General features: G+C 37.8%; 1 protein-coding gene across 1 annotated transcript in view; it reads left to right on the forward strand.

Moving 5' to 3' along the window:
• Window positions 1-27,339, forward strand: part of rrp8 (ribosomal RNA processing 8) — a 66,312-nt gene that overhangs the window by 20,786 nt on the left and 18,187 nt on the right. The window contains exons 3-6 of the mRNA XM_039744933.1: window positions 5,424-5,607; window positions 14,232-15,063; window positions 19,568-19,697; window positions 19,841-19,947. Coding sequence (XP_039600867.1) covers window positions 5,424-5,607; window positions 14,232-15,063; window positions 19,568-19,697; window positions 19,841-19,947 — 1,253 coding nt within the window. The remainder of the gene's footprint in view (window positions 1-5,423; window positions 5,608-14,231; window positions 15,064-19,567; window positions 19,698-19,840; window positions 19,948-27,339) is intronic.

Raw genomic sequence — 27,339 nt, forward strand, 5'->3', positions numbered from 1 at the left:
ATCAATCTAGAAAAAACATCAGAGAATAAAAGAAATACATATATATATATATATATATATAAAATATGAAAAACAAAAACCTCACAAAGGAAGAATTCTGATTATAGAGCTTGTCCTTTTCTGTAAAGTGCCTCTTTTGGAGACATGGCATATTCATGATCTATTCTACAGTAGATATCTCAATAATTAACTTTGACACCTTCTTGATATCTTATGTTTTGAGAGAGAGATTAAATAATCTGTCCTCATAAAAACTTCCTCAGTCTTTCCGAAAATATTTATGAAGAAACCTCTGAGGATGGATTGGTCTCTAAAGAAAAAAAATGTTTTGAGAAGTTCTGTAAAGTTAACATCTGCTAACAACAGATCAGACACTAGATAAGAGTGTAGGGCATAATGATTCAAGCACTGAGATCAGAGGAGCCTGATCAGAAATAACAATAGAGTCATACTTAGATTTGATAAATACTGTAGATAGATAGTGGGCAATAAATTATTGATGAAGAAACAATCAATTCTTGTGTAGTTTTGATATATTGGTGAGAAGGAGTATTCTCTTGAACATGAATTTAAGAAGCTTCATGAGTCTGATAAGTTATCATCCATTACGAACTGTGTGATTGTCTTTGTAGCATTAGATGTTATTGTCACTGTAGTTGGTGATCTATCCGGGTGTGAATTTATCAAAATGAAATCAAAGCTATTTATAAAGCACATCTAAAAACAGCAAATAGCAGATAGAACTAAAACTGCAGCATAAGCACAAAATCAAGCTAAACTAATAAAGACAATACAAAATAGGTCTCCAAACCCCAAAGAATAAGATAAAATTACTCCTAAGCCAGACCATAACAAAAATTCATTATTCTGTATCTTTAAAAGCCCAAGAAAAAAATGTGAGTTTTTTACAGTCAGAATTTAAATGTAGACACCATGGAAGTTCTAATGAACACGGGTAACTCATTCCAGAGTTTTGGAACAGCCACTGAAAAAGCTCAGTAGAAAAAAATAGAAAACGTGGCACTGATAAAATATTGAGAAGATGATCACAGGAGGAAGAATGTTGGATGAAGGGATCTGAATTATACAGAGGAATCAGATATTTATTGCTTAAAAAACAAAGGGAGCACTTTACAATATTCTCAACCTAACAGGCAGCCAATGAAGAGTCTCCAAGATAGGAGTAATATGTTCCCTCTTTTGTGAACCTGTTAACATCATGGCAGCAGCATTTTGAACTAACTGAAGAAGAGCTAGGGAGGCCCAGCTGACCAAAGTAGAGAAAATGACATTAATCCATCATATTGGAGACAAAAGCATGGAAAAAGATTTGATTTTTAGCTATGTTTCCGACTTGATAGAAACTGTGCGTGACTACAGTATTTATCTGTCTGTTGAAGCAGGGAGAAGAATCCATAAATCACCCCTAGGTTTGTTATATGTGTTTCAATATTGGGGACAAATGGTCAAGGTTATTTCTAAGGCTACTGATGGGAATAGGAGGGCCTACAGCTAAGGTTATTAGCCATCCAGCGTTTGACATGATTAAATGTTATTAACCTCCTTAGCATTAGACCTGTGAGATACTTAGGCTGCAAAAACCGTGCTAAAAACATTAGTCCCGAGTGTCTTTTGGGGAACTGTACAGATGCATCTTGCGTAAATGTTACAACTGAGAGTCATTTGGGCTGTAAAAGTGCTGTCCGCATAAGTCCCGAACATTACACAGGGAAACGTTATAGACGGGTGATCAGTAACCCTCTTCGTGATAATGACATCTCGTAAGAAACGTTTTTCAGTAGCCCAGGTGTTTCACACTGTTGCTAGAGATACAAGTAAGGTTGTTGAGGAGCTTCTCATCAGCAGTGATGAGGAAGTGAATCTGTCCTCGGGTGGTGAAACTGAAATGCACAGTGAGCCCGAGAGTGATTGTGATGAATCCAAAATTGACCCTCAAGTCCGGCTGTCTGTTGACCCTGCTTCAAATAAACCAGCACCACCTTTTTTTGATTTTGTGCGGCAGCCAGGAATAAAAGTGGCCGTTGATAGCCAAGATCCACTCACTTAAATTTATTCCTGGATTATAACATGATCGGCAGAATTGTTGTTGAGACAAATGGTTACGCTGAACTGTGTTGGGCAAATAACCATACAGCTAAGCTGTTTTCCCGTTCAAACAAATGGGATCCAGTAACTGCTAATGATATCAGGGAATTTTTATGCTTATTGATATTGCAAGGACTTATAGTGAAACCTGAACAGAGATGGTACTGGTCCAAGGAAAAAATTTTGGCAACACTGTTCTTTGGAGAAACTATGTCTGAGTGTAGGTTTTTCACTAATTATGAAATATCTGCACTTTACCAACAATGAAGACTTTGATAAGAATACCCATCCAATACCCACACTGAAAAAATTTGGGAGGTATACTAGCCCATTGTAGCAAAATTTTGGAGCATTTACATTCCGAACTGTGTAGTCAGAATCAATGAAAGTCTTTTGTCTGATAGAGGCAGGCTGTCATGGATACAGTACATCTCGTCAAAATGATCAAGATCTGGCATACTGTAAAGTTTTATGAGATTTGTGTATCTAAAACAGGATACATCCGGAATTCGGTTCTGTACACAGGGAAAGGGACAATGTTTGATCTGAGATGCAATCAGTACGGAGTTGCTGTGTCATTGGTGCTGACTTTGATAGATACTCAGCTGGATCAAGGTTACTTTGTAACCATGGACAATTTTTATACTGCGGTGAAGCTATTTGACATCTTGCTGCAAAGAAAGACTGACGCATATGGAACAGTGCGTCCCAACCGTCATGGCATGCCTGAAGACTTTGGCAGAGCTAAATTATAGCGAGGTGCATTAGTAGCTTGGTAAAAATTGAAGGACAAGAATGATGTTTCTCTTCTTACTGTACGTAATGAAGCTACAGTCACTGTACAAGCAAAAGGTAACAAGCAGGTTACGAACCCTTGTGCTGTGGTCGACTACAATAGCACGATGGCCGGCATAGATCACGCAGATCGAGTGTTGACATTTTATCCCGTTGGGGGCAACAAAAGATATTACAAAAAGATACTTTGTCATCTGGTAGAACATTGCATTTGGAATGCATTCGTCTTAGACAAACTAGAAGCTGGCAAACTTTACATGCCAGCTCATAGAATAGATCATTGCCACACATCTACCGTCCACCCTACTGCAGAAGATACACAGTTGACCCACCCCATTGCAGCACAGTCCAGAGCATCTTCTTGGTAGAAATATTTCAATTATATACATCTAACAGAACAAAACCAACCTAACTCTTACCTATGCAGTGTGCTGTTCTAAAACTGATAAATCCAGAAAGAAAATCCAAAAATAAATACTCTATTATTGTCCCGACTATGACACTGGATTGTGTCTTTCACCGTGCTTTAAGATTTACCACAAAGTACTTGTTTTGAGATTATGTACTGTTTTGGCATCATTAATAGTAGTATTATTATTACTGTTATTATTTTTGTTCATTTCAAATTATTTTTATTCATCATTATTATTATTTGACTCGTTGTTGTACTTTTGAGAATTAATAAAAATGTAATTCTTCATGCCCAAAAAAAGCAATGCTTTTTAAGTTTTTTGGAATAAAATGCAACCCTAAGGAGGTTAAAATCTTCAACCATTATAATTTTAGGAACACTCATGTTGGGAATTTATGAAAGTATGTTTTGGATAAAATCTCAATCATCCACATTATATTTATCAATATTATTTTAGAATTGAATAAATTAGCCATTACCATGTCTTAGCATCCTTCAGGATCAGATACTACATCTAATGCTACAAATGAGATTTGTTTATGAATTAAAATTTTCTCATCTCTGGTTTTCTTTATATAGCTGGAGTGAAACATTGGGCTAGTCCTATCTCTTTGCAGTCAAAACTGGTCCTTTATTATTAATTGAGCCTCATGTAATAATACTGTGTTAGCCTTTAGACATGTGGTGGGGAAAATAACTTTTTTTTGTCTTTAGTTCATGACTGAGGCCTTTGACATTCCAGCATAATAAGTTCAATGTTTGGTTAGACAGATACTGCTGCTGAGTGTGTGAGGACAGTTTGTAATCTAATGCAGTTCGTTTTGCAGCAGTTAAAAGAGATACCTGGGAAAGTACATGTTTGGCAGTTTTTGAATATAAGCTCTTCTTTGTGTCAGAGAAACAACACCAAATTTTCTTTTTGCCGTAGTTAACGAAATCTTGGCTTTGAGGCATTTGATCCAGGATTTAAAGTCCTCTTATTTTGGGAAATAATTCAGCTACAATTTATGTGTATTCCCTTTATATCCATATGGATGCCCTTTATCTATCCCAAGTGTGGTAATAAGTTCCTTTTACTCTGGAGAACATATGTTCATCTAAGTCTTTTTCATGCACAGAATGCAGGGTTACGTATCCAGGGACAGTTGATGTTTGTGACCTGCAGGGTGTTTTGGAAGGGGTTGATGCAGATGACCTGGCCCTGCCTAGTTCAGATGTGGCACTCGAAAGTATCAAATTTTCATTCATTCCTGCATGCCTGCCTCCCCACTTTTTTGCTCTCACCTTTGCTGTCAGCCTGAATGAATGCTGTATTGTGGGGTCCTAGCTGATACATTCCTTTACCTGTCTACTCAAGCTCAATTTATGGTAGGCCATATTGTGAACCTGAACTTGAGACTGGATTAGACTTTGGATTTTTAGCTGCTTTTACCTTGTCTTTAAGGTATTTCTGTCCCCTTGGGTTCTTTCTCTTGTTTTAATACAAGATGTTCCTCCTGGGCTAAGGAAATACAGGATATCTCAAAAATAAAAAAGGGGGTAAAATAAATACCACTGCCAGCAGAGCGATCTTCATCTTCTACAACAGACGAGATCAAATAATTAATTTTTTAAACCTGTTATGTAACAGTCCCTGTTTATTCCTAACTGACAAAAATAATGACAATACTAAACAAATCCACAGTTATTTTATTTATTTTTGGTTAAACTGCATCGTTTATATTACTTTACTGCTCTTTATTTACTATTTTTCTCCCAATTTTTCCCCTAGCTTAAAATCATAACTGACTTGTATTTAGATAGATAGATAGATATTTTAAACAAAATATGCTCACACAGATGTACAAGATTGCATCTTTTGTTGATCCCTTTTTCAAAATAAAACTTGAAGTTTAATGTTTAATATTTAGTAGCTTTATAATTTTGGTTCCTTTTCCATTCAGACACATAAGTAATTCCTTCAGTCTTGGATATTGTATGTTGCTTGTTCTATGTTTATGACCAGGTTTTATTATGAGGATGTAGAAGTAGTGTATTCTGTTGCAATTTTTTTTAATTACCATTCAAACTGAAATGACTTTGTTTAAACACAGATATTTCTTTTTAATAGATGCAGAAACAAGAATTGGCAAGGAAGAAAAAATTATCCACTGTAGCTGACCAAGCCTCATTTGACAGCGTCCTTCAGACTGCTAAGGAAACGTGGAAGGCTGAGAAAAGAAAGAAGAGCAGTGTTTCTGTCTGTCTAAAGAAAATGACCACTTATTGTGAAAAGAACTTGATCAGAAATGCAAGTAGGTGACACTGATGAATTGCTGTATTTGAACTAGTTATAATTTCCTTTTTTAATGTTTGTTTATAACCAATATTTGTTTATTTTTAACCAATTTTATCAAGCATAAAGTCATGACTGAATAATGCTTGTATATATTCATAATAACTATATTGTCAAGTCTCCAAATTAGAAAGAAAGAGAAAAAATTAAAATCTACTTACTTAACAAAAGCTTCTATACCCCATGTTTGAAGAATAAGTCCTGCATCAAAAGCCCATTACATTTGCCCAATCCTGGGGTCTTCATGTTCAGTACTGGAGAACCAGAGTGACTGTGGGATTTTGTTTCAGACCAACTGCTTACTTAGAAGTCAGTCCTTGCTGATAACGGCACACACATCTTTGTCTTGTCTGTATTTTCATTGTACCATATCTGGTTACTCACATAGATTTTTTCCTTTAATATGTACCAAATTTGTGGCCATTTTTCCCCCATTATTTTTAGATTTTTTTTTTTAAACAAGTTATTCATGATGAATAGACAGGTGCAAATGAGACCGTCACAACTGTTGAAAAAGGTTTCTGTGTTGCTGTGCTATTTTTCATTGATAAGATGATCAGAAATACCGCTCATGTAGTGAACAAAATTTTTCCCCTTAAAAGCTTTTTCATTAAGTATGGACAGAATTGTCAAACACTGCAGGAGGTTCGTGCCTAGGTATAATATTTTAAAGATTGATATTGTCAGTAGGGTTGTCAAAAAGTATTGAGATATTGATAGGTATCAATTTTACCATTTTGAAATTACTTCAATGCTCATTTTCCATTATATTAATTCTACAGCATACATTACAAATAAGTTTATGGTTCATATATCAGATATATATATATCTTGTATAATACACTACCGTGGCTGTTCATTTGTCTGTCCAGGATTTGAAATCGCCTGTAGCTCGCAAACTGTTTCACCTATTGACTTGAAATGTGGTACACATACATTATGTGACGTCTACTATCCGCTTTCGGGGTGATGATTTTTATTACTCTTTTTATTTTTATTTTATTTTATTGTAGAATCAACTCTCAGGAGCGCGCAGCAGGACGGCCGTGCGGCACATGCGTATGGGCGCCATTTATATTCTCTACCACCTTCGCTAATCATTCTTGAGGAAGATTGAAAAATTAAAGAAAACGTACTAAGTAATTGCAACACAAAAACTAACTTAATCAGTTTTAACGCGAAAAGATGCAGACGAAAGAAGAGAAGCAGCAGGTTGCTAGGGTCGAGAAAAGAACAGCTGCTCAGGAAGCAGTAAACACATCAACCTCTGAGCAAACGAATGCCAGACAGAGAAAGAGGATGAAAACTAGGAATGCTCAAGTCAAGTGTATTTACTGCACGTTATCATGCCGTTACTATTTTTAATAAATTTGCAAAAACCTCAAGTAATATTTTTCACATTGTCATTATGGGGTGTTGTGTGTAGAATTCTGAGGAAAAAAATGAATTTAATCCATTTTGGAATAAGGCTGTAACATAACAAAATGTGGAAAAAGTAATGCGCTGTGAATACTTTCTGGATGCACTATGTGTGTGTTTGTATATATATATATACAGTGGTGTGAAAATCTATTTGCCCCCTTCCTGATTTCTTATTCTTTTGCATGTTTGTCACACAAAATGTTTCTGATCATCAAACACATTTAACCATTAGTCAAATATAACACAAGTAAACACAAAATGCAGTTTTTAAATGATGGTTTTATTATTTAGGAGAAAAAAATCCAAACCTACATGGCCCTGTGTGAAAAGTAATTGCCCCTGAACCTAATAACTGGTTGGGCCACCCTTAGCAGCAATAACTGCAATCAAGCGTTTGCGATAACTTGCAATGAGTCTTTTACAGCACTCTGGAGGAATTTTGGCCCACTCATCTTTGCAGAAGTGTTGTAATTCAGCTTTATTTGAGGGTTTTCTAGCATGAACCGCCTTTTTAAGGTCATGCCATAGCATCTCAATTGGATTCAGGCCAGGACTTTGACTAGGCCACTCCAAAGTCTTCATTTTGTTTTTCTTCAGCCATTCAGAGGTGGATTTGCTGGTGTGTTTTGGGTCATTGTCCTGTTGCAGCACCCAAGATCGCTTCAGCTTGAGTTGACGAACAGATGGCCGGACATTCTCCTTCAGGATTTTTTGGTAGACAGTAGAATTCATGGTTCCGTCTATCACAGCAAGCCTTCCAGGTCCTGAAGCAGCAAAACAACCCCAGACCATCACACTACCACCACCATATTTTACTGTTGGTATGATGTTCTTTTCTGAAATGCTGTGTTCCTTTTACGCCAGATGTAACGGGACATTTGCCTTCCAAAAAGTTCAACTTTTGTCTCATCAGTCCACAAGGTATTTCCCCAAAAGTCTTGGCAATCATTGAGATGTTTCTTAGCAAAATTGAGATGAGCCCTAATGTTCTTTTTGCTTAACAGTGGTTTGCGTCTTGGAAATCTGCCATGCAGGCCGTTTTGCCCAGTCTCTTTCTTATGGTGGAGTCGTGAACACTGACCTTAATTGAGGCAAGTGAGGCCTGCAGTTCTTTAGACGCGTTGTCCTGGGGTCTTTTGTGACCTCTCGGATGAGTCATCTCTACGCTCTTGGGGTAATTTTGGTCGGCCGGCCACTCCTGTGAAGGTTCACCACTGTTCCATGTTTTTGCCATTTGTGGATAATGGCTCTCACTGTGGTTCGCTGGAGTCCCAAAGCTTTAGAAATGGCTTTATAACCTTTACCAGACTGATAGATCTCAATTACTTCTGTTCTCCTTTGTTCCTGAATTTCTTTGGATCTTGGCATGATGTCTAGCTTTTGAGGTGCTTTTGGTCTACTTCTCTGTGTCAGGCAGCTCCTATTTAAGTGATTTCTTGATTGAAACAGGTGTGGCAGTAATCAGGCCTGGGGTGGCTACGGAAATTGAACTCAGGTGTGATACACCACAGTTAGGTTATTTTATAAACAAGGGGGCAATTACTTTTTCACACAGGGCCATGTAGGTTTGGATTTTTTTTCTCCCTAAATAATAAAAACCATCATTTAAAAACTGCATTTTGTGTTTACTTGTGTTATATTTGACTAATGGTTAAATGTGTTTGATGATCAGAAACATTTTGTGTGACAAACATGCAAAAGAATAAGAAATCAGGAAGGGGCTAATAGTTTTTCACACCACTGTATGTATATATATATATATATATATATATATATATATATATATATATATATATATATATACACTGCTCACAAAAATTAAAGGAACACTTTAAAGAAACACATTAGATACATCAGATCTCAATATGAAGTTGGATATCTATACAAATAACGACAGGGCAATGTCTTAGGAACAAAAGGATGCCAAGTCTTTTAATGGAAATAAAAGTTTTCTGCCTACAGAGGGCTCAATTGTGTAGACACCCTAAAATCAGAGTGAAATGAAGATGTGGCAGGCTAGTCCATTTTTCAAAAACTTAATTTCTGCTACTCAAAATGCTTTTCAGTATCTTGTGTGGCCCCACGAGCTTGTATGCATGCTTGACAACGTCGGGCATGCTCCTAATGAGACGACGGATGGTGTCTTGTGGCATTTCCTCCCAGATCTGTATGAGGGCATCCCTGAGCTGTTGTACAGTCTGAGGAGCAACCTGGCGCCTAATGGACCAAACATAATGTCCCACAGATGTTCTATTGGGTTTAAGTCAGGGGATCGTGAAGGCCATTCAATTGTTTCAATTCCTTCATCCTCCAGGTACTGCCTGCATACTTTTGCCACATGAGGCCGGGCATTGTCGTGCATTAGGAGGAAACCAGGACCTACTGCACCAGCGTAGGGTCTGACAATGGGTCCAAGGATTTCATCCTGATACCTAATGGCAGTCAAGATGCCGTTGTCTAGCCTGTAGAGGTCTGTGAGTCGCTCCATGGATATGCCTCCAAGATCATCACTGACCCACCACCAAACCAGTCATGCTAAACGATGTTACAGGCAGCATAATATTCTCCACGGCTTCTCCTGACCCTTTCACGCCTTTCACATATACTCAGGGTGAACCTGCTCTCATCTGTGAAAAGCACAGGACGCCAGTGGTGGACCTGCCAATTCTGGTATTCTATGGCAAATGCCAATTGAGCTCCCGGTGCTGTGCAGTGAGCACAGGGCAGTAGCCATTTGGGCCCTCAGGCAACCCTCATGAAGTCTGTTTCTGATTGTTTGGTCAGAGACATTCACACCAGTGGCCTGCTGGAGGTCATTTTGTAGGGCTCTGGCAGTGCTCATCCTGTTCCTCCTTGCCCAAAGGAGCAGATACTGGTCCTGCTGATGGGTTATGGACCTTCTATGGCCCTCTCCAGCTCTCCTAGAGTAACTGCTTGTCTCCTAGAATCTCCTCCATGCCCTTGAGACTGTGCAGGAGACACAGCAAACCTTCTGGCAATGACACATATTGATGTGCCATCCTGGAGAAGTTGGACTACCTGTGCAACCTCTGTAGGGTCCAGGTATCACCTCGTGCTACCAGTAGTGACACTGACTGTAGCCAAATGCAAAACTAGTGAAGAAACAGTCAGAAAAGATGAGGAGGAAAAATGTCAGTGGCCTCCACCTGTTAAACCATTCCTGTTTTGGGGTCATCTCATTGTTGCCCCTCTAGTGCATCTGTTGTTAATTTCATTAACACCACAGCAGCTGAAACTGATTAACAACCCCTCTGCTACTTAACTGACCAGATTAATATCCCATAAGTTTCATTGACTTTATGCTATACTCTGATTAAAAGTGTTCCTTTAATTCTTTTGAGCAGTATATATATATATATATATATATATATATATATATATATATATATATATATATATATATATATTAATGGATTTAGATCGGTTTTTATTTTAATAATTTGCTTGAATATTCCATTTGTTTTTGCGAGTTATCCATCATGTGAAATATTGCAGTCATGTGAAAAAGTTTGGGAAGCCCTCTTAATTCTTTGGATTTTTGTTTATCATTTCCTGAGCTTTCAAAGTAGCAATGTCCTTTTAATATATGACATGCCTTATGGAAACAGTAGTATTTTAGCAGTAACATTAATTTTTATTGGATCAACAGAAAATATGCAATATGCATCATAACAAAATGAGACAGGTGCATAAATTTGGGCACCCCAACAGAGATATTACATCAGTACTTAGTTGAGCCTCCCTTTGCAAATAGTGTCTGGAGGTATTTTTGACCATTCTTCCATACAAAATCTCTCCAGTTCAGTTAAATTTGATGGCTGCCGAGCATGGACAGCCTTCTTCAAATCATCCCATAGATTTTCGATGATATTCAAGTCAGAGGACTGTGACAGCCATTCCAGAACATTGTACTTCTCCCTCTGCATGAATGTCTTTGTAGATTTCGAACTGCATGTTGGGTCATTGTCTTGTTGGAATATCCAACCCCTGCGTAACTTCAACTTTGTGACTGATACTTGAACATTATCATGAAGAATTTGTTGATATTGGGTTGAATTCATCTGACCCTCGACTTTAACAAGGGCCCCAGTCCCTGAACTAGCCACACAGCCCCACAGCATGATGGAACCTTCACCAAATTTGACAGTAGGTAGCAGGTGTTTTTCTTGGAATGCGGTGTTCTTCTTCCGCCATGCAAAGCGCTTTTTGTTATGACCAGATAACTCAATTTTTGTCTCATCAGTCCAAAGCACTTTGTTCCAAAATGAATCTGGCTTGTCTATATGAGCATTTGCATACAACAAGTGACTCTGTTTGTGGCACGAGTGTAGAAAGGGCTTCTTTCTCATCACCCTGCCATACAGATGTTCTTTGTGCAAATTGCACTGAATTGTAGAACGATGTACAGATACACCATCTGCAGTAAGATGTTCTTGCAGGTCTTTGGGGGTGATCTGTGGGTTGTCTGTAACCATTCTCACAATCCTGCGCATATACCGCTCCTGTATTTTTCTTGGCCTGCCAGACCTGAGTTTAACAGCAACTGTGCCTGTGGCCTTCCATTTCCTGATTACATTCCTTACAGTTGAAACCGATAGTTTTAAACCTCTGAGATAGCTCTTTGTAGCCTTCCCCTAAACCATGATACTAAACAATCTTTGTTTTCAGATCTTTTGAGAGTTGCTTTGAGGATCCCATGCTGTCACTCTTCAGAGGAGAGTCAAAGGGATGCACAACTTGCAGTTGACAACCTTAAATACTTTTTCTCATGATTGGACACACCTGTCTATGAGGTTCAAGGCTTAACGAGCTAATCCAACCAATTTGGTGTTGCAAGTAATCAGTATTGAGCAGTTACATGCATTCAAATCGACAAAATTAAAGTAGGGAGCTGGGCAGGGCCACAGATCACACTTACAGGTGAGAGGTGAAGACACAATGACACTGTTGCCCGAGTAATGCTCGGGACTTGTGCTGACAGCACTTTTACAGCCTGAGTGATTCTCGGTTCTGACGCTTACACAAGACGCATCTGTACAGTTGCCCAAGTGACACTTGGGACTAATGCTTTTAGCACGGTTGTTGCAGCCGTGTCCATTTTGCGCCTCAAGATGGCTACAGAGGGGCCTCTGGATAGATGTCAGTTCACCTCTAATTTATACCTTTTATTTTCACAAGTCCAGGCAGATTCTGGAACAAGCTAGAGTTCATTCACATAGTTTGGAATGCCAGTCGGAGAAGGTGCAGCTGGATTCCGGCATCCCTGTTAAATCTGCTTTCTGAACAGGCCTGGTATGCCATGAAAGCCTACACATTCTGCTAGTACCCACTTTATCCTACAATAATTATAAACCTGTAAATTTATTGTTGAGTTTGACATAGGGTTGTGACTAGGGAATGTCATGATACCAGAATTTTTGTATGCGATACCAATATCAGGTGTGGAAGAATCTTGGAATTTTAACATATTCAATACCTTTAAATACCATGGAAAAAAGTGGAAATTATTGTGCCTTTTTCTGTATTCAAATACATAAATTATACAAATTATAACTGTTTTAAAGTACTGATATCAATCAAGCAGTTACCTTTCATTTAAGGAAACAATTATTGGAATTCATTAATATAAACATACAATATGAGGCTTGAATTTTAATTTGTGGAAGAGATGGAAATCCACTCCGTATAACAAAAAAAAAGTCATGTTTGTTATCATGGGGTTGGAGGAAATTTCAGCATAGGGGTTATAAACAGTTGAATATCACAAACTACCTAGTTTATCTTAGTAGGTGCACATTCCAAGTTTATTCTCTGACATTTATTAATCCGTCCATTAACTAAAGAACATTGCTTAAAACCATGCTAAATATAACAATTTAAACATTATTATAGGTACTGGTGAATTAGTGAATTCCAAGAAAATTCATGATATTTCCAATTAAGCAAACCCTTTAAAAGCCACGCTGTTAAACAATTATTTAAAGTGTGGTTTGTCAGTGAACCAGTATGTTAGGTTTATAACATTTGCTATTGTAAGATGTATATTTTTATTGTTATCTGGTTAAATAGTACTAAAGAATAAGTAACAGATGAGTTAATTTAATTTTAATTTAAAGCTCCACAGAAACTCCTGGAAGTTTATTTTCCCAATCTGTCCCTCCTTTTTATTTTTTATTTTTTTATGTTTGGCCCAACTTTAAACCTTCCTTTATGTATTCAGACTTGACAGTTTTACATTAATCCTTTTTTGAACTTGTGTATAATAGTCTTTGTTTTGCTGTTTTCAAGGTTTTTTACATGAGTGATCAGACTGCTCAATGGCATATAAGCAAAACACAATGGCATATGAATGAAAAACAGTAAAGCCAGTTTTAGAACAAACCAAAAGGGAACCATTAGTTGAGTTAAACTATAGTGATGACAATCTAAATTGGTCATCAGATGTTGACACATATAGTGAAACTAGTTTGTAATGCACCTGGTGAATTCAGTCCTGCGAAAGTTCACCTTGATGCAAGTATTTCCTTCATGTCAAAAAAGTAAAATGATTGTGATCAAGTAGGAGTTCAAGAAAGACTTTTGCACCCTAAGCACTGTTTAAAAAGCAACAGCTATCACTGCTTGTGTTTGGGTAAATGTGAAAGTAATGAAACCTTGTGCTGGGGTAGGCTTATATTAACACAAGGGGTATGGATCAGGCACTGTCATTCTGCCCTCACATTCACAAAATAGAAAATAGAAACACTGTTCTACTATCCCAATTGGCATAGATTTTGAATTTATTTTATTTAATTTATTATTACCTCCTTGGTGTTGTACTACTGTCCTAATGAAATGAAACAACCTGATCACCACAAAAATAATGATATCTTAGATGTGAATTTTCAAGAGAATTAATTTAAAAATGTAAACAAATATGTTATATTTCTAATTTAGTCTTTTAGAAAGGGTTAAAAGTTTCCTCTTGCTCTTTTTCTCAAGCATTAATATTCTTTCTTTGTTTATTTATTATAATTAATAAAATGAGAAGTTTAACCTTCAGTGGTAGTTAGTAATGAGTATATTGTTCTTCTGTCTTTAATGCCTTTTAAAAGAATTGGAAAATTTATTTTAACATATCACATTAATTATTTTTTCTAGGCACCATTGTAGAAGAGAGACTATTTAATAAACATGAAGACTTGGGAATTGAAGGTCCACATGAAGATGTTAGCTCACCAACACAGTATCAAATGAGGAAGCAAGAAATTGTTCAGAGGAGAGATATGATCAATGGAATAAAAAATAAGAGAAAAAAAAGAAATAATGAAAATGGACATAAACTGGGGATGGTATCTAGAAGTGTAAAACTACCTGGTACATTACCTATTTTTCCCCAGAATAACACGGAAACAAACCAATTGGGATCAGCTATAAAAGATGTCAAAAGTGTTATTCCATACCACAGACCAAAGGATACTGAAGAGGAATCCACAACAAGAAACAAGAATATTAAAAGTAAAGAAGAAAATAGTAAACAAAATCAGGAAAAAACAAAAACGAAGAGTACTAATCATACCAAAGTTGTTTCTGTTAGTAAAAGAATACTGTCAAAAAATAAAAAAGCACAGAGACTTCAAAGAATCCTAAGTATGCATGATGCATCATCAAAAATGAGCTCACCAGTAAGCAATAATCTTGAGAATGTAGATAATGATAACCATAATACTTTCATCAAACAATCCAAGACAGACCCTAATGAAATGACAGTAAATCGCTCAAAATTACTGCGCACCCAAATGGAACAGCGTTTAGAATCTGCAAGATTCAGATTTATAAATGAACAGCTTTATACTTCCTCTAGCCTTGAGGCATACAAGTTGTTTCATAAAGACAGCGATTGCTTTCATATTTATCATCGTGGTTTCACTGCACAAGTGAAATCCTGGCCTCAAAATCCTGTGGATTCCATAGTAGACTATATAAAAAAGAGGTAAGTAAATTTACTTTTGTTTACTTTCTGTGTTAGCAGCCACATGCTATTTCTTTCAGAGGTAAGATTGTTTGAAAACCAACGCTGTGAGTTTTTTTTAATGCTGTAGAATCTAGATTGTTCTCTGTAAAAATAATTACACATTTTAAGAAATCTTTACCATATTAAACTTTCAGCTGACAGTTTCCAAGATCTGTCAGAGCTAAAGGGTAAAATTGCCAGAAGAAGCATTACAAATTAGACTTCTCCAGATTGAGAAAAGAAATGACTTAATATCTAAGGCAACTTGTAAAATTTGAGATACATTTGGTTACATTTCTTTTGATTTTTCAATTGGAGCGCAGACAGCTGAGGTATCTTGTACAAGGTCACATAGTGTCAGAAGCAGGATTGAACCCACAGCCTTTTGGCTTGAAGTGCCAAATGCTGTGTAGTGAGTTGATGATCAAGGATTCCTGCCACTGCAGTGTGAAAGACCTTCATCTGTCTGTAAAAACAGAGAGAGACATTTCCAATTCAAAATCCGCAGTTCTTCAGTGAAGAGTATTATTTACAAATAGAGAACTTTCAAGACATTTGCTAATTATTTGGGGCACGTAACTCCAAAATCTCCCTCAAAAATTAGAATGTGCAGTGCTCAAATAAATGCTACATTGGGGGATTTATAGGCATTGTCAGAAATGGCAAATGTTAACCTTCTTGATTTTCTACCTTTAAAAAAACAAACCACAAGGCTTTTGTAACAGTTCTTCTTGACAGAGAAGAGTAAAGTGAGGCTTTTTTAGTTGTTAATCACATCAAAATTTTTGGCTACCTCAGTGTATCAGCACAGGAGCTGCCAGGCACAGTTTTAAAGTGGCGGTGATATAGAGATGGATGCCTTATTCTCATTAAGAAGAAAATGGAAGGACATAAATCCTACAGGAAGACTGAATCCTACAGCAGCAGAATAATCCTAAGCACACCTGTAAATATAAAATTGAATAACTGGAACAGGAAATAATCAAAAGTTCTTGCATGAGCAAATCCAGATGTAAGCCAAATAGTTGCTATGGGATGACCTTACTAGAGTGATGCATAAATAAGTGTCCTCAAATATTAACAAACTGAAGCAGTATAATTGGGAGCAGTGGGGCAACATTCCTTCAAGAAACTTGTATAGGGAACAATTCCTTCAGGTTGTTGCTGCTAAAGTTGGTTTTCCAAGCAACAGAATCATGGAGTAAACTTAACTGTATTTACAGAAGGCTAAAGAAACGCTAAGTCTCCTACATACAAACAACTTCCATTGCTAGAGCATGTTCGCAAGTCCACTTTCTTCATAAGACCAGCATAATTAGCCTAGGCACCCAGTGAACACAATGCAACCCCCAACCGTCAACTCCTATAGAAAACATGTACAGCCATTTGTACATAAGGAAATGCTTTTAACAGTAGAATTACCAAAGCCTACGAAAATACTTGTAAATCTGGCCCACCTTAAATCCCTTTGCACCTCTCCATCAGTTTCTTTTGTGTTGTAAATGTCTCGAACAACACAAGCAGCCTGCTATACTCAAACTAACCCTCCCACCACCCCAGAAAAGGCAAAAAGTTCTCCCAAATTGAGACTTGATTATCTTGGAGTGAAGTGCTGGACTTTTAGAGGGGAAATAATAGACCGTTATTTGAACGAATGCCTTGCATGTGTGTTCTGTGTCTACAACAATCTATGTAAACACATCATTAAAACAGAAATGTTTTTCATGTTTTAGTAATAAATGACAAAATGTCGACAATGGTAAGAACTGCTGATTTGTAATCCAGAGGACACGAATTTGAAACCAGCTCCCATGCATATTTGCCATTTTGAGTAGTGAGCAGCTCTTATTGTTAATATTATACAATAAAAACATACATTTGATTTGCATCTGTAACAGCCAGTGTAAATTTATAGTACTTGTAAAATTTAGCGGGGTTTTTTTTTTTCCACTTTTATTCTCTCAGTCACGATCACGATACACCCACCCCCAAACCTCAGATCCGACGCTGTTAGTTTTTGTTTGAAACTTGGGATAACTGTAGATGTGAGTGGTATTTTGAGACAATGGAACTGGAAATTCTCTGAATTGGAGGGATAAAAGCTGACACACAAACGCTGGGGAATCTGCCTTATTTGTATCTCATTGTCTCTTGAATTTTTTTTTTTATTCAGTTATATTTTCTTTTTCCATCGCCTTTTCTTGTAAGAAGCGACGACAAAGTTCCTCTGCAAGGTGAGCAAGGAACGCTCTTCTTTTCTCAGTGGACCCATGCATGCCTTGCACAGTACATGTGCATTTATCGCCGCCAGGTCAAGCATGTTGTAGCATACAGCAACCAGCCACCCACGTGTTCCTGCTCGCACTGAATAAGCTCATGCCTTGTGGTGCATGATGTCAGTGCAGCACCGGGGGAAAAAAAAGAGACAAATATATGTGACATTTTGAAGAAATCACAATTTTATTTAAAACGAACATTGTCAGATCGGTTGTGAATTTATACTGGCGCTGTTAGTTAGGGTCAGATCAGGAAGGGGGGAGGGAGAGAGTAAACGTGACTGAGAGAATAAAACTGAAAAAAAGCTAACTTTTACAAGTACCATAAATTTACACCATAGGATTTAATCAAAAACACCAAAAATGTTGTAATTTTTGACTCCCATTCCATTGACTTTGTGCTAGAACAAACGGGTTCAGAAAAATGGACAACTCACCTATTGGACTTAGGAGAAAGATAATGTTCCCACTTTGTTTCATACCCATAACAAAAGAAATACAGGTAAAATTCCATTACAATGAACTGCCCGGGACCTAAAAAATTTTTTGTTGTAATGATGTTCTGTATTTGTCACTATAGTGCTTTCTTTCACTTGCACCCAGGCATCTGCAATCATTTCAATAGCTTCTTTTGCGTTAATTTTAATCTTCTCCTGTCTACAAGTTATGCTGACAAGAATTCTTCTCAGCATTTCCTTGTGATAATACACTTTCATGGTGCGAATGATGCCCAAACCCAATGGCTGAAACACTGCTGTGCAATTGGGTATGAGGAATTCAACGTGAACATTATTCAAATGTGGAAGCATGTTGTGGACACACAGTTATCAATCAGAAGCTGAATCATCCCTTTCTTCTTCTTCATATTGTGAGGTTTCTGAACTCTTTTGGGATGCCCCCCCACCCAACATGAACGACATGCTGAAGTGCATCCTGAAGCACGATTGCTACATATGTGGAAGATTGTTTGTCCGTTGCCGAGGCAGGGCAACGGGAGGCTCACAGCACTGCAGTGAAGCGCCAGACAAAGGAAATCCGAAAAGACTGTGGGCACGCTATAAGTCTCTGTCTTACACCCCAAAATACGACGCTGAGTCACAGTACTTTAGCAAAATCAGTTTTATTCAGCTTGAAACAGGAACAGCATAGTTATTTATTGTAGCATGATCTGCCACTCTCCTATAAACAGACACAGCAGTCAGATAGGGTTGTGACCAGGTTAGTGGCCAAGTAATCCTGTTCCCTGCAGTTACAATGTTCCTTGCATCACCCATCGAGATCTTTTCTGTTTGCTTCAGTGCCAAGCTGCCCCAAAGCTGTGAGCCTGCTGTTGCCCCGGCAACAGATAAACAGTCTTCCACAGACACGGTGATCGCACTTTGGGACACTCTTCGCCATGTTGTCCACTTAGGGGAGGTCCCAAGAGAGTTTAGAAACCTCACCTTTTCTTGAATGAGTGGCGCATTAATAGGAATGTTTCTTGAACGAGCATCACTGAACCAGATAAAAACTGCTTTTTCTGCATCTTCAATGCAGCAGTTCACATACATTTGAAACCCAGGATTTTTCTTCTTTTTTTGCTCGGTCTATGAAGAAAGTTGATAGTGTCGATGGTGAAATTCTGAATTCACTGGCAGTGTCTCTTTTTCTTTTTGGTGCAATCGAGAGCTGCAAACATTTTAAGTTTTTTTTTCTTTCTAATATGAACTGTTATCGTTTATTCGTGTCTGCCGTTTCTATAGGAGGGTGACAATGAGTTAAATTCCAATGGATGTTTTTCAAATGTTGACAAGTAATAAGCAAATGGTATCACTGAAAACCACCGAAAACAAAAACAGCAAAAAAAAAAAAAAAAGTATGAAGAAAGTTCGAAGAAAGAAAAAAAAACTACAGTGTTTCTGCTTGGAGATCTTTGTACACAACTGACCTGCATTTACAGAACTAACTGCTCTGTGGATAATTAATTCAGGCATTTCAAGGTCACTTTGTTGTAATGAAAGTATCTGCTGAATGTATTTCATAGTAACAAGATTTCTATGGACTCGTGTCATATGGGAAAACTGTCAGGACCATAAATATTCATTGTAATGGAATTTTACCTATAATTGATTCCAAAAGTCTTAATTGTGCATTTTTTTATTTATTTACAGTTAGTGTTTACCTACTAAATGCATTTCTTGTCACATTTTTTTCTTTGTGTTTTGCAGACCAGCATCTTTGATTGTAGCTGATTTTGGCTGTGGTGATTGTAAGATTGCACTTAGTGTGAAAAATAAAGTTCACTCATTTGACTTATTTCCTGTCAACAAGCTTGTTACAGTCTGTGACATGTCCAAAGTAGGTGTAGGACATTTTCATTTTTATGCTTTGTTCAGTCTAATGCTGCTTTTGTTTAAGTGTTGATATTATTTGTTGGTGTTGATATTTATGATTTTTTTTTTTGTATTTCATCTGTATTAATATTTGTGTTTAATTGCTAGGTCCCTCTACCTGATAATTCTGTGGACATAGTGGTTTTCTGCCTTTCTCTAATGGGAACCAATCTTTGTGACTTCTTAGTAGAAGCTAACCGTGTCCTTGTCTCAAAGTAAGGAAATTTTTACTTTGAATTTTTGTGATACAAATCAAATTAAATTCATGACGGGCAAGCAATATGGTGTAACATCTGAAATCCTTGGCTTTAGCTAACAGGACTGCCAATTCAGTCCTTCCCTCCAACTGTCTGTCATTTTTGCTAATATATTAAACAAAGTACTTCTATCTTGACAGTTGCTTTGAGTAAAAATATTACACAAATATACAGTAATTAAAGGGCAACAGCAGCTGTAATTAATTGGTGCATTAAATTTTAGAGCAGTTGAGGCTGCATTTAAATCATCACTAAAGGTGGAATAAAATAATAGCTATTGTTTGCATCTTCCCACTTGTGTCCTGAATCAGCTAGCACTTTATGACTTGGCTATGTGCTTGAAAACCATGGAGAATAATTTCTGCCAAGAGTTTACAAAGGACACATCAGGGTAAAAAAATGAAATATAATGTACTTTTATATGGTCAGTTACAATTATTTGATTCTTTTTACTTGTTTTCCATAAATACAGTTTATGAAGTGTCATTTAAATGTTATTTGAAATGCAGATCACATTAGTTGTATTATTGTTTTATGTAGTTTTGATAAGGTAGCCATAGGTAAAGTCTATAAACTTCTGAACCCACCCTACTTTCAGTTACCACATAGAAATAGCAGCAGTATCATTGATTTGAAGCCAGTAACAATTCCTAGAATATTTATTTTGTACAGCCACACTTTGGTTTAGTATGTTAGAGGCAAAGTTTGGTTTAAGTGAATAAATAAATCTTTTTTTTCTCTTCTGTTACACATGGGTAAGATATGGTCAAGTACATGTAATGTATATTTATTGTGGTATTTGCTCACTCTGTCAAAAAATCTTACTATAAAAAAACTATATTGTCTCATCTCTCCAGCCCCAAACCTGTATACCCTCTGTCCTTTTCAAAAAAAAAGAGAAAAAAAGCTATCCCTCATCACCCCTCTAAGCTACAAAGTTATTAAAAGCCTGGCAAGACACCATTCAGCACTGGGTTCAGTTCATCTACAGAAACACCCAGTGGATCAGGACTTGCCCTGCAAAGCTATATGGTCACAGAGTTCTTAAACATTTCTGAGGCCTTGATAAAGAGTTGGACGCAAAAGAATCATTCCTTATTTGTTCTTATGTATCAAACACTGTTGTTATTCTTTTCTGGGGAACCCTTGCTTCTATCTAGAAGCAGTCCAGCCTGGCCATATACTTGGAATGTAGTTTCTCTTGTTTCCTTGCACCTGACAAGAGATATGTGTATATTGTGAGTGATTTGAAAATCATAGATATACTACTCGGTTTAAATAGGCTGAAATTGAACAAATCGCCATAACCAGATATTTATCCTTCAGTGCTTAAGGAAGTTAGTACATACATAACTTCTTGATGCAGTTACTATACACTAGGGAAATTCCAAAGGACTGGAAAATAGCAAATATTATCCCATCATAAAAAGGGTGATCGGCTAGATACAAGTAACTGTAGGCCAGTAAGCTTAATGTGCATCACAGGGAAATTAATAGAAGGAATTAAGACAAAATTGAGCAAACCATTGGCAAAGAACAGGAGTTTTACTGAACAAGCAGCACTGGTTCAGACAACGGAGGTCATGCTTTACTAATATGCTGGATTTATATGAGGAAAGTACAAAGACACACTCAGAGTAGTGCATATAATGTTATTTATCTTGACTTTAAGAAAGCATTTGATAAGGTCCCATGGGAGATGCTGAGCATCATTCTAAAAGAGGTGTAAGTTCAGGGTGTTGCAGAGGGTTATGGTGACGGTCCCAATCCAGGTGGTTCGTCATGTGGTGGGTGCAGCAACATACTGTAATCGATGCATGCTCCCAACCCCCCTCTAAAGATTATAACAGGAAACAGACAGTTATTACCCCAAAAAACTCCATAAAACCTCTCTCCAAGATAAAGGCCTTTGTTGTGAGTAATACATGTAGGCATAGTAAACTCCTGTTTCATAATACAGCTGAGACAAATAAGTATTGAATGTGTCAAGGTTTTTCTCCATAAATACATTTCTAATGGGGCTATTGACATGAAATATTCACCAGATGTCGGTAACAACCCAAGTAATCCACACATACAAAGAATTAAAACAAATATGTCCATAAATTATGTGTAATAAAATGGTTGCCGCTAAGGAGCTGTGCGGGAATTAAAAAAAATATATTTTTTTTTTTTCCCCTCTCACTTGCACAGGAGAATACCCAGCAGCGTGATTGCAAAATCAAACCTTAACCTTATGTACTGTAACTCTTGCTGAGGTAGAAAGTATACACAATAAATACACAAACCCTCATTGAATACACATTTAAATAAAATGAACAGTCTATTGAATAGTAAAACCTTTTAAATAATAACTAAATTAACAATGCAATTCTTATGAAATACATCTAAAAAACTAGTCAATTGAACACTTTAATGCTGTACATTACAAGTGCAAACAATGCAAATTACAATCTCTTTGTTTTCAAAGTTTTTGCAAGGAAGTCTAGTATGTCAACATGCTCATCTGTAAGGCATGCCTTTTTTGCTCTGCAAATGTGCCCATACAGTATATACTAAAGCACTCTTAAGCACAGGTAAAAGCAGCAAAGCACAAATACTTTCTTGAAAATTTAGCAAGATGAAGTAAGTTTGTTTTCCATGATACCAGTGGATCTTCCATTACACTAAGTTCAGACATCTTCTCTTAAACTGTGAACTAATATGTGAGATGCACAGTTTCAGATGATGCATTGTAGTGAGACCGCTTACTTTGGCGGCTCTTTTCCCCCTATATGGTTAAGAGTCATTTCAGATCAGTTTAGCTTTTCTTTGAGGGTTGTTGGTTCTTGCAGAGGATGTTTGCTGAATTTTGGTTTCCATTGCATTTAGCATTTGCTACACTTACTCTTTTAAGGCAATAAAACTGCCTTTAAACCTTGGGTCAAGAAATCTTGATTTGTGGAGAGCCAGCTGCAGAGGGTGGTCATCATACTTCTGTCTTAGGTAATTTTTTATATGTAAGTTGTTGTCTCAAGATGCTATCATGCTGATCAGATATCAAATTACAAAAAATCTTCCATGTTAACAGTAGAGCAGTGGAGGGTGTGGTGTGTTTTTCAGCGTTGTATTTTAACTCTTATGAGGACCAATTTATTTTTTCCCTTTTGGCCCAAGGCTGAATATTTTTTTCCAAAAACTCTGTTTTCTGAAAAGTTCACAAAGCAATGGTTTCACACATAAATGAATATAAAACATCTGTTGCTCCTTGCTGTCTCCGCTGTTGTCACCTGTTCACCGTCTGTGACAGCTGGAGGGGCGTGCCAGCTGCTGGGCCATCTGTACTGTGTTGTGGGCAAGTCCTTTAAATGTTTGGCTAAATTGGTTGTGTTTTCCCCCTTGGTCTGTATTGTGCAGTGGCACAACTTGCATTCAGGTTTGTAAGAATAAAGCCAAAGTATTTCCAGACACCCTAGTGGCTGCACTCTGTCAATTAAATGTGACAGAGAATGCTCCAGCGCTGCTGAGGTAGCCATCTTCATAACAACGTGTGTAACACTCAGACGACACGATGCACACAACGTAAGAACATACCAGAACTGGTTTATGTAAAATCACTACCATGAAAAATGAATATTGAAACCATTTTATACATGATGGAATTGATACTTTCAATATTTTTGAAGACACTACTTGTTAAGTGTACTTCTTATTTGTCTTTAAACTAGCATCGGTGGGGCAGGGCAGTAAACTGCAGTAGCTGACACAGGTATCTCAGTAAGTAACTGCCGTTGTAGCAACGAATAGTTCTAAGTAAGTTCTAAGAGATTCCTTAGTGGAGAACAAAAGAAAGGCAGTGGATAACTTCAAAGCAGTAAAGGGAAAGATTTTGACGCATGTAGGCAGAGGGCTAGTGTTAAGACGCTGATTAGGCACAATTGGCCCTAAGAGAAGACAACACAGTAAGAAATTGACTAGATGCTGATATTCACTAAGCAAGTTTTTCTAGATTGAACAGTTCTTAGCAGTCAGGAAAGTAGAGCAGTTAAGAGTGCAAAAGTATAAGGGTTCATTAGTGTGAAGTAGTACAAACTGTGTAAGTGGAGAACTTTTAAGTAAGGAATAAGAGACATAGAAAAGTAAAGTTAATCTCATGGAAAGATAAAACAGCAAGCATTCAAGGGGGAGAATATTACAGGATCTTAAGGGGTCAAAAGGTGTTAAATAACTAACAGTTCTTCAATTTCTTAAATTTTTGTTTTATTATTTAAGTTAAATATTTTAATTTTATTAAAATAAAAAAGACAGTTTTAGTAATCCTAACTCAAATTTTAATAATGAGGCCTATGCGATGCAAATCCAGTTAGATGTTGGACTTTTAAGATGACAGCTTGGAGGAGCCCCTCTTCTTTGAGGACTATATCCACAGGAGATGTCAGCTGATCTGGTCAGCTGTTTGTTGACCTGGAAGAGGAGTGGGCTGGCCTGCATTGTAGTAGAGAAATGGTGGACCTGGCCAGTGTGTCCTTTAAAGAGAAAAGTGTGCACTCCTAAGGTGGTGTGGGAGGTAATTCCAGACTAGGCAGGTTGTTGGGTGACGGCCACAAGGTAAACCACAAAATTGGAATTTTTAAACCATTTTCAGGTCATTACGGAGCTGCACGGTGTCTCTGAGGATTCTGAGGTGATAGGCAGTCATGAGGAGCACCAATGGGCCACCTCAAAAACATTTCCCAGAAAAAGAGAGACAGTGATAGTTGGGGACTCGGTCATTAAGGGGATTGAAGCACAGGTTTGCTCCAGAGACAGACTCTTGTACAGTATGTTGCCTTCCTGGTGAACATGTGGGTGACTTCCTTAGAAGGGTAGATAAGCTGTTTGCTAGAGCCAGGGTGGAACCAGTTGTCACACATAAGTCATAGTCTTTTCAATGCTGCAATTCAAATTTTAAACAATTAGGTGCCAAACTGATGAGCAGAACTGATAAGGTGGTAGTCTCTGAAGTTTTACCTGTGCCGTGGGCCAGTCCAGATAAGATTGAGGAGATTAGAAGGCTTAATGTGTGTCTCAGGTCTTGCTGTAGGGTAGAAGGATATATGTTTATGGAGTATTGGGTCACATTTTAGAACAAATAGGACCTGTTCTGCAATGACAGGTTGCATCTGAACCAAAGGGACATCAGTATGTTCGGAGGGATATGAGTAGTTTTGTCAAGGATTGTTTAAACTACGGTATGGGTTGTTTTGGACATGCCAAGTTTAGAACTGTACATGGAGCAACAAGCAATAGTGTAAAAATAAAATTAATCTTCTTCTTCTTTTTGCTGCTCCCATTAGGGTTTGCCATAGCAAATTATCTTTTTCCATATCTTCATGTCATCTACATCTTGCTCTGTCACACCCACCACCTTCATGTCCTCTCTCACCACATCCATAAACATTCTCTTAGGCCTTCCTCTTTTCCTCTTGCCTGGTAGTTCTATCTTTAACATCCTTTTCCCAATATACCCAACATCTCTCCTCTGCACATGTCCAAACCAACACAATCTTGCCTCTCTGACTTTGTCTCCCAACCGTCCAACTTGAGCTGACCCTCTAATGTACTAATTTCTAATCCTGTCCATCCTTGTCACACCCAATGCAAATCTTAGCATCTTTAACTCTGCCACGTCCAGTTCTGTCTCCTGCTTTCTGGTCAGTGACACCATCTCCAACCCATATAACATAGCTGGTCTCACTACTGTCCTGTAGACCTTCCCTTTCACTCTTGCTGATAACTGTCTGTCACAAATTACTCTTGACACTCTTCTGCACCCATTCCACTCTGCCTGTACTCTTTCTTTTTCACCTCTCTTCCACAGTCCTTCCACAGTTACTCTGTACTGTTGATTCCAAGTATTTAAACTCATCCACCTTCACTAACTCTACTACCTGCGACTTCCCTCTCATTTACACACATGTATTCTGTCTTGTTCCTACTGACCTTCATTCCTCTCCTCTCTACAGCATATCTCCACCTCTCCAGGGTCTCCTCAATCTGCTCCTTTCTTTCACTACAGATCACAATGTCATTAGCAAACATCATAGTCCATGGGGACTCCTGCCTAATCTCATCTGTCAACCTGTCCATCACCATTGCTAATAAGAAAGGGCTCAGAGCTGATCCGTGATGTAATCCCACCTCCTCGTTGAATCCATCCATCACTCCTACCACAGACCTCACCACGGTCACACTTCCCTCTTACATATCCTGTACCACTCTTACATACTTCTGCCACTCCTGACTTCCTCATACAATACCACAGCTCTTCTTGAGGCACCCTGTCATATGCTTTCTCCAGGTCCACAAAGACACAGTGCAATTCCTTCTAGCCTTCTCCATCAACACCCTCAGGAGCAAATATTCCATCTGTTGTGCTCTTTCTTTTCATGAAACCATACTGCTGCTCTCTAATCATCACCTCCCTTCTTAACCGAGCTTCCACTACTCTTTTCCATAACTTAGGGCTTATCAATTTTATCCCCCTGTAGTTACTACAGCTCTTCACATACCCCTTATTCTTAAAAATCGTTACCAGTACATTTCCTCTCCACTGCTTAGCCATCCTCTCACTTTCGAAGATTCCATTAAACAATCTGGTTAAAAACCCCACTCCAATCTCTCCTAAACACCTCCATGTTTAAACAGGTATGTTATCTGGAACAACTACCTTTCCATTCTTCATCCTCTTTATAGCTGTTCTTTCTTCCTCTGTTCCACTTCCTGATTCACTATCTCCACATTATCAAACCTTTTATCTCTCTCATTCATCAGACTCTCAAAGTACTCTTTCCATCGTCTCAACACACCCTCCTCACTTGTGAGTACGTTTCCATCATTATCCTTTTATCGCCCTAACCTGCTGCACATCTTGGTCCCTCTGTTTAGCCAAACGGTACTGGAAATTTCTCCCTCAGTAGTGTCCAACATGTCATACAACTCATCATACACCTTTTCTTTAGCCTTTGCCACCTCTCTCTCTTTACCTTGCACCTTATGTCCTTGTACTCTTGTCTACTTTCTGCATCTCTCTGATTATCCCACTTCTTCTTCGCAATCCTCTTCCTCTGTATACTCTCCTGTACTTCACCATTCCACCACCAGGTTTCTTTTTACTCCTTCCTCTGTCCAGATGTCACACCAAGCAGCCTTCTTGCTGTCGCCCTTACTACTTCTGCTGTAGTTGCACAGCTGTCTGGTAACTCTTCTCTTCATTGCCAGCCAGTGCCTATCTTGCCTCCTTCTTAAACTCAACCTTGCAGTCTTCCTTTTTCAACTTCCACCATTTGATCCTTGGCTCTGCCCTCACTCTCCTCCTCTTCTTTATCTCCA

Source organism: Polypterus senegalus, chromosome 2 (genome assembly GCF_016835505.1).
Source record: "Polypterus senegalus isolate Bchr_013 chromosome 2, ASM1683550v1, whole genome shotgun sequence".
Classification (NCBI taxonomy): Eukaryota; Metazoa; Chordata; class Cladistia; order Polypteriformes; family Polypteridae; genus Polypterus; species Polypterus senegalus.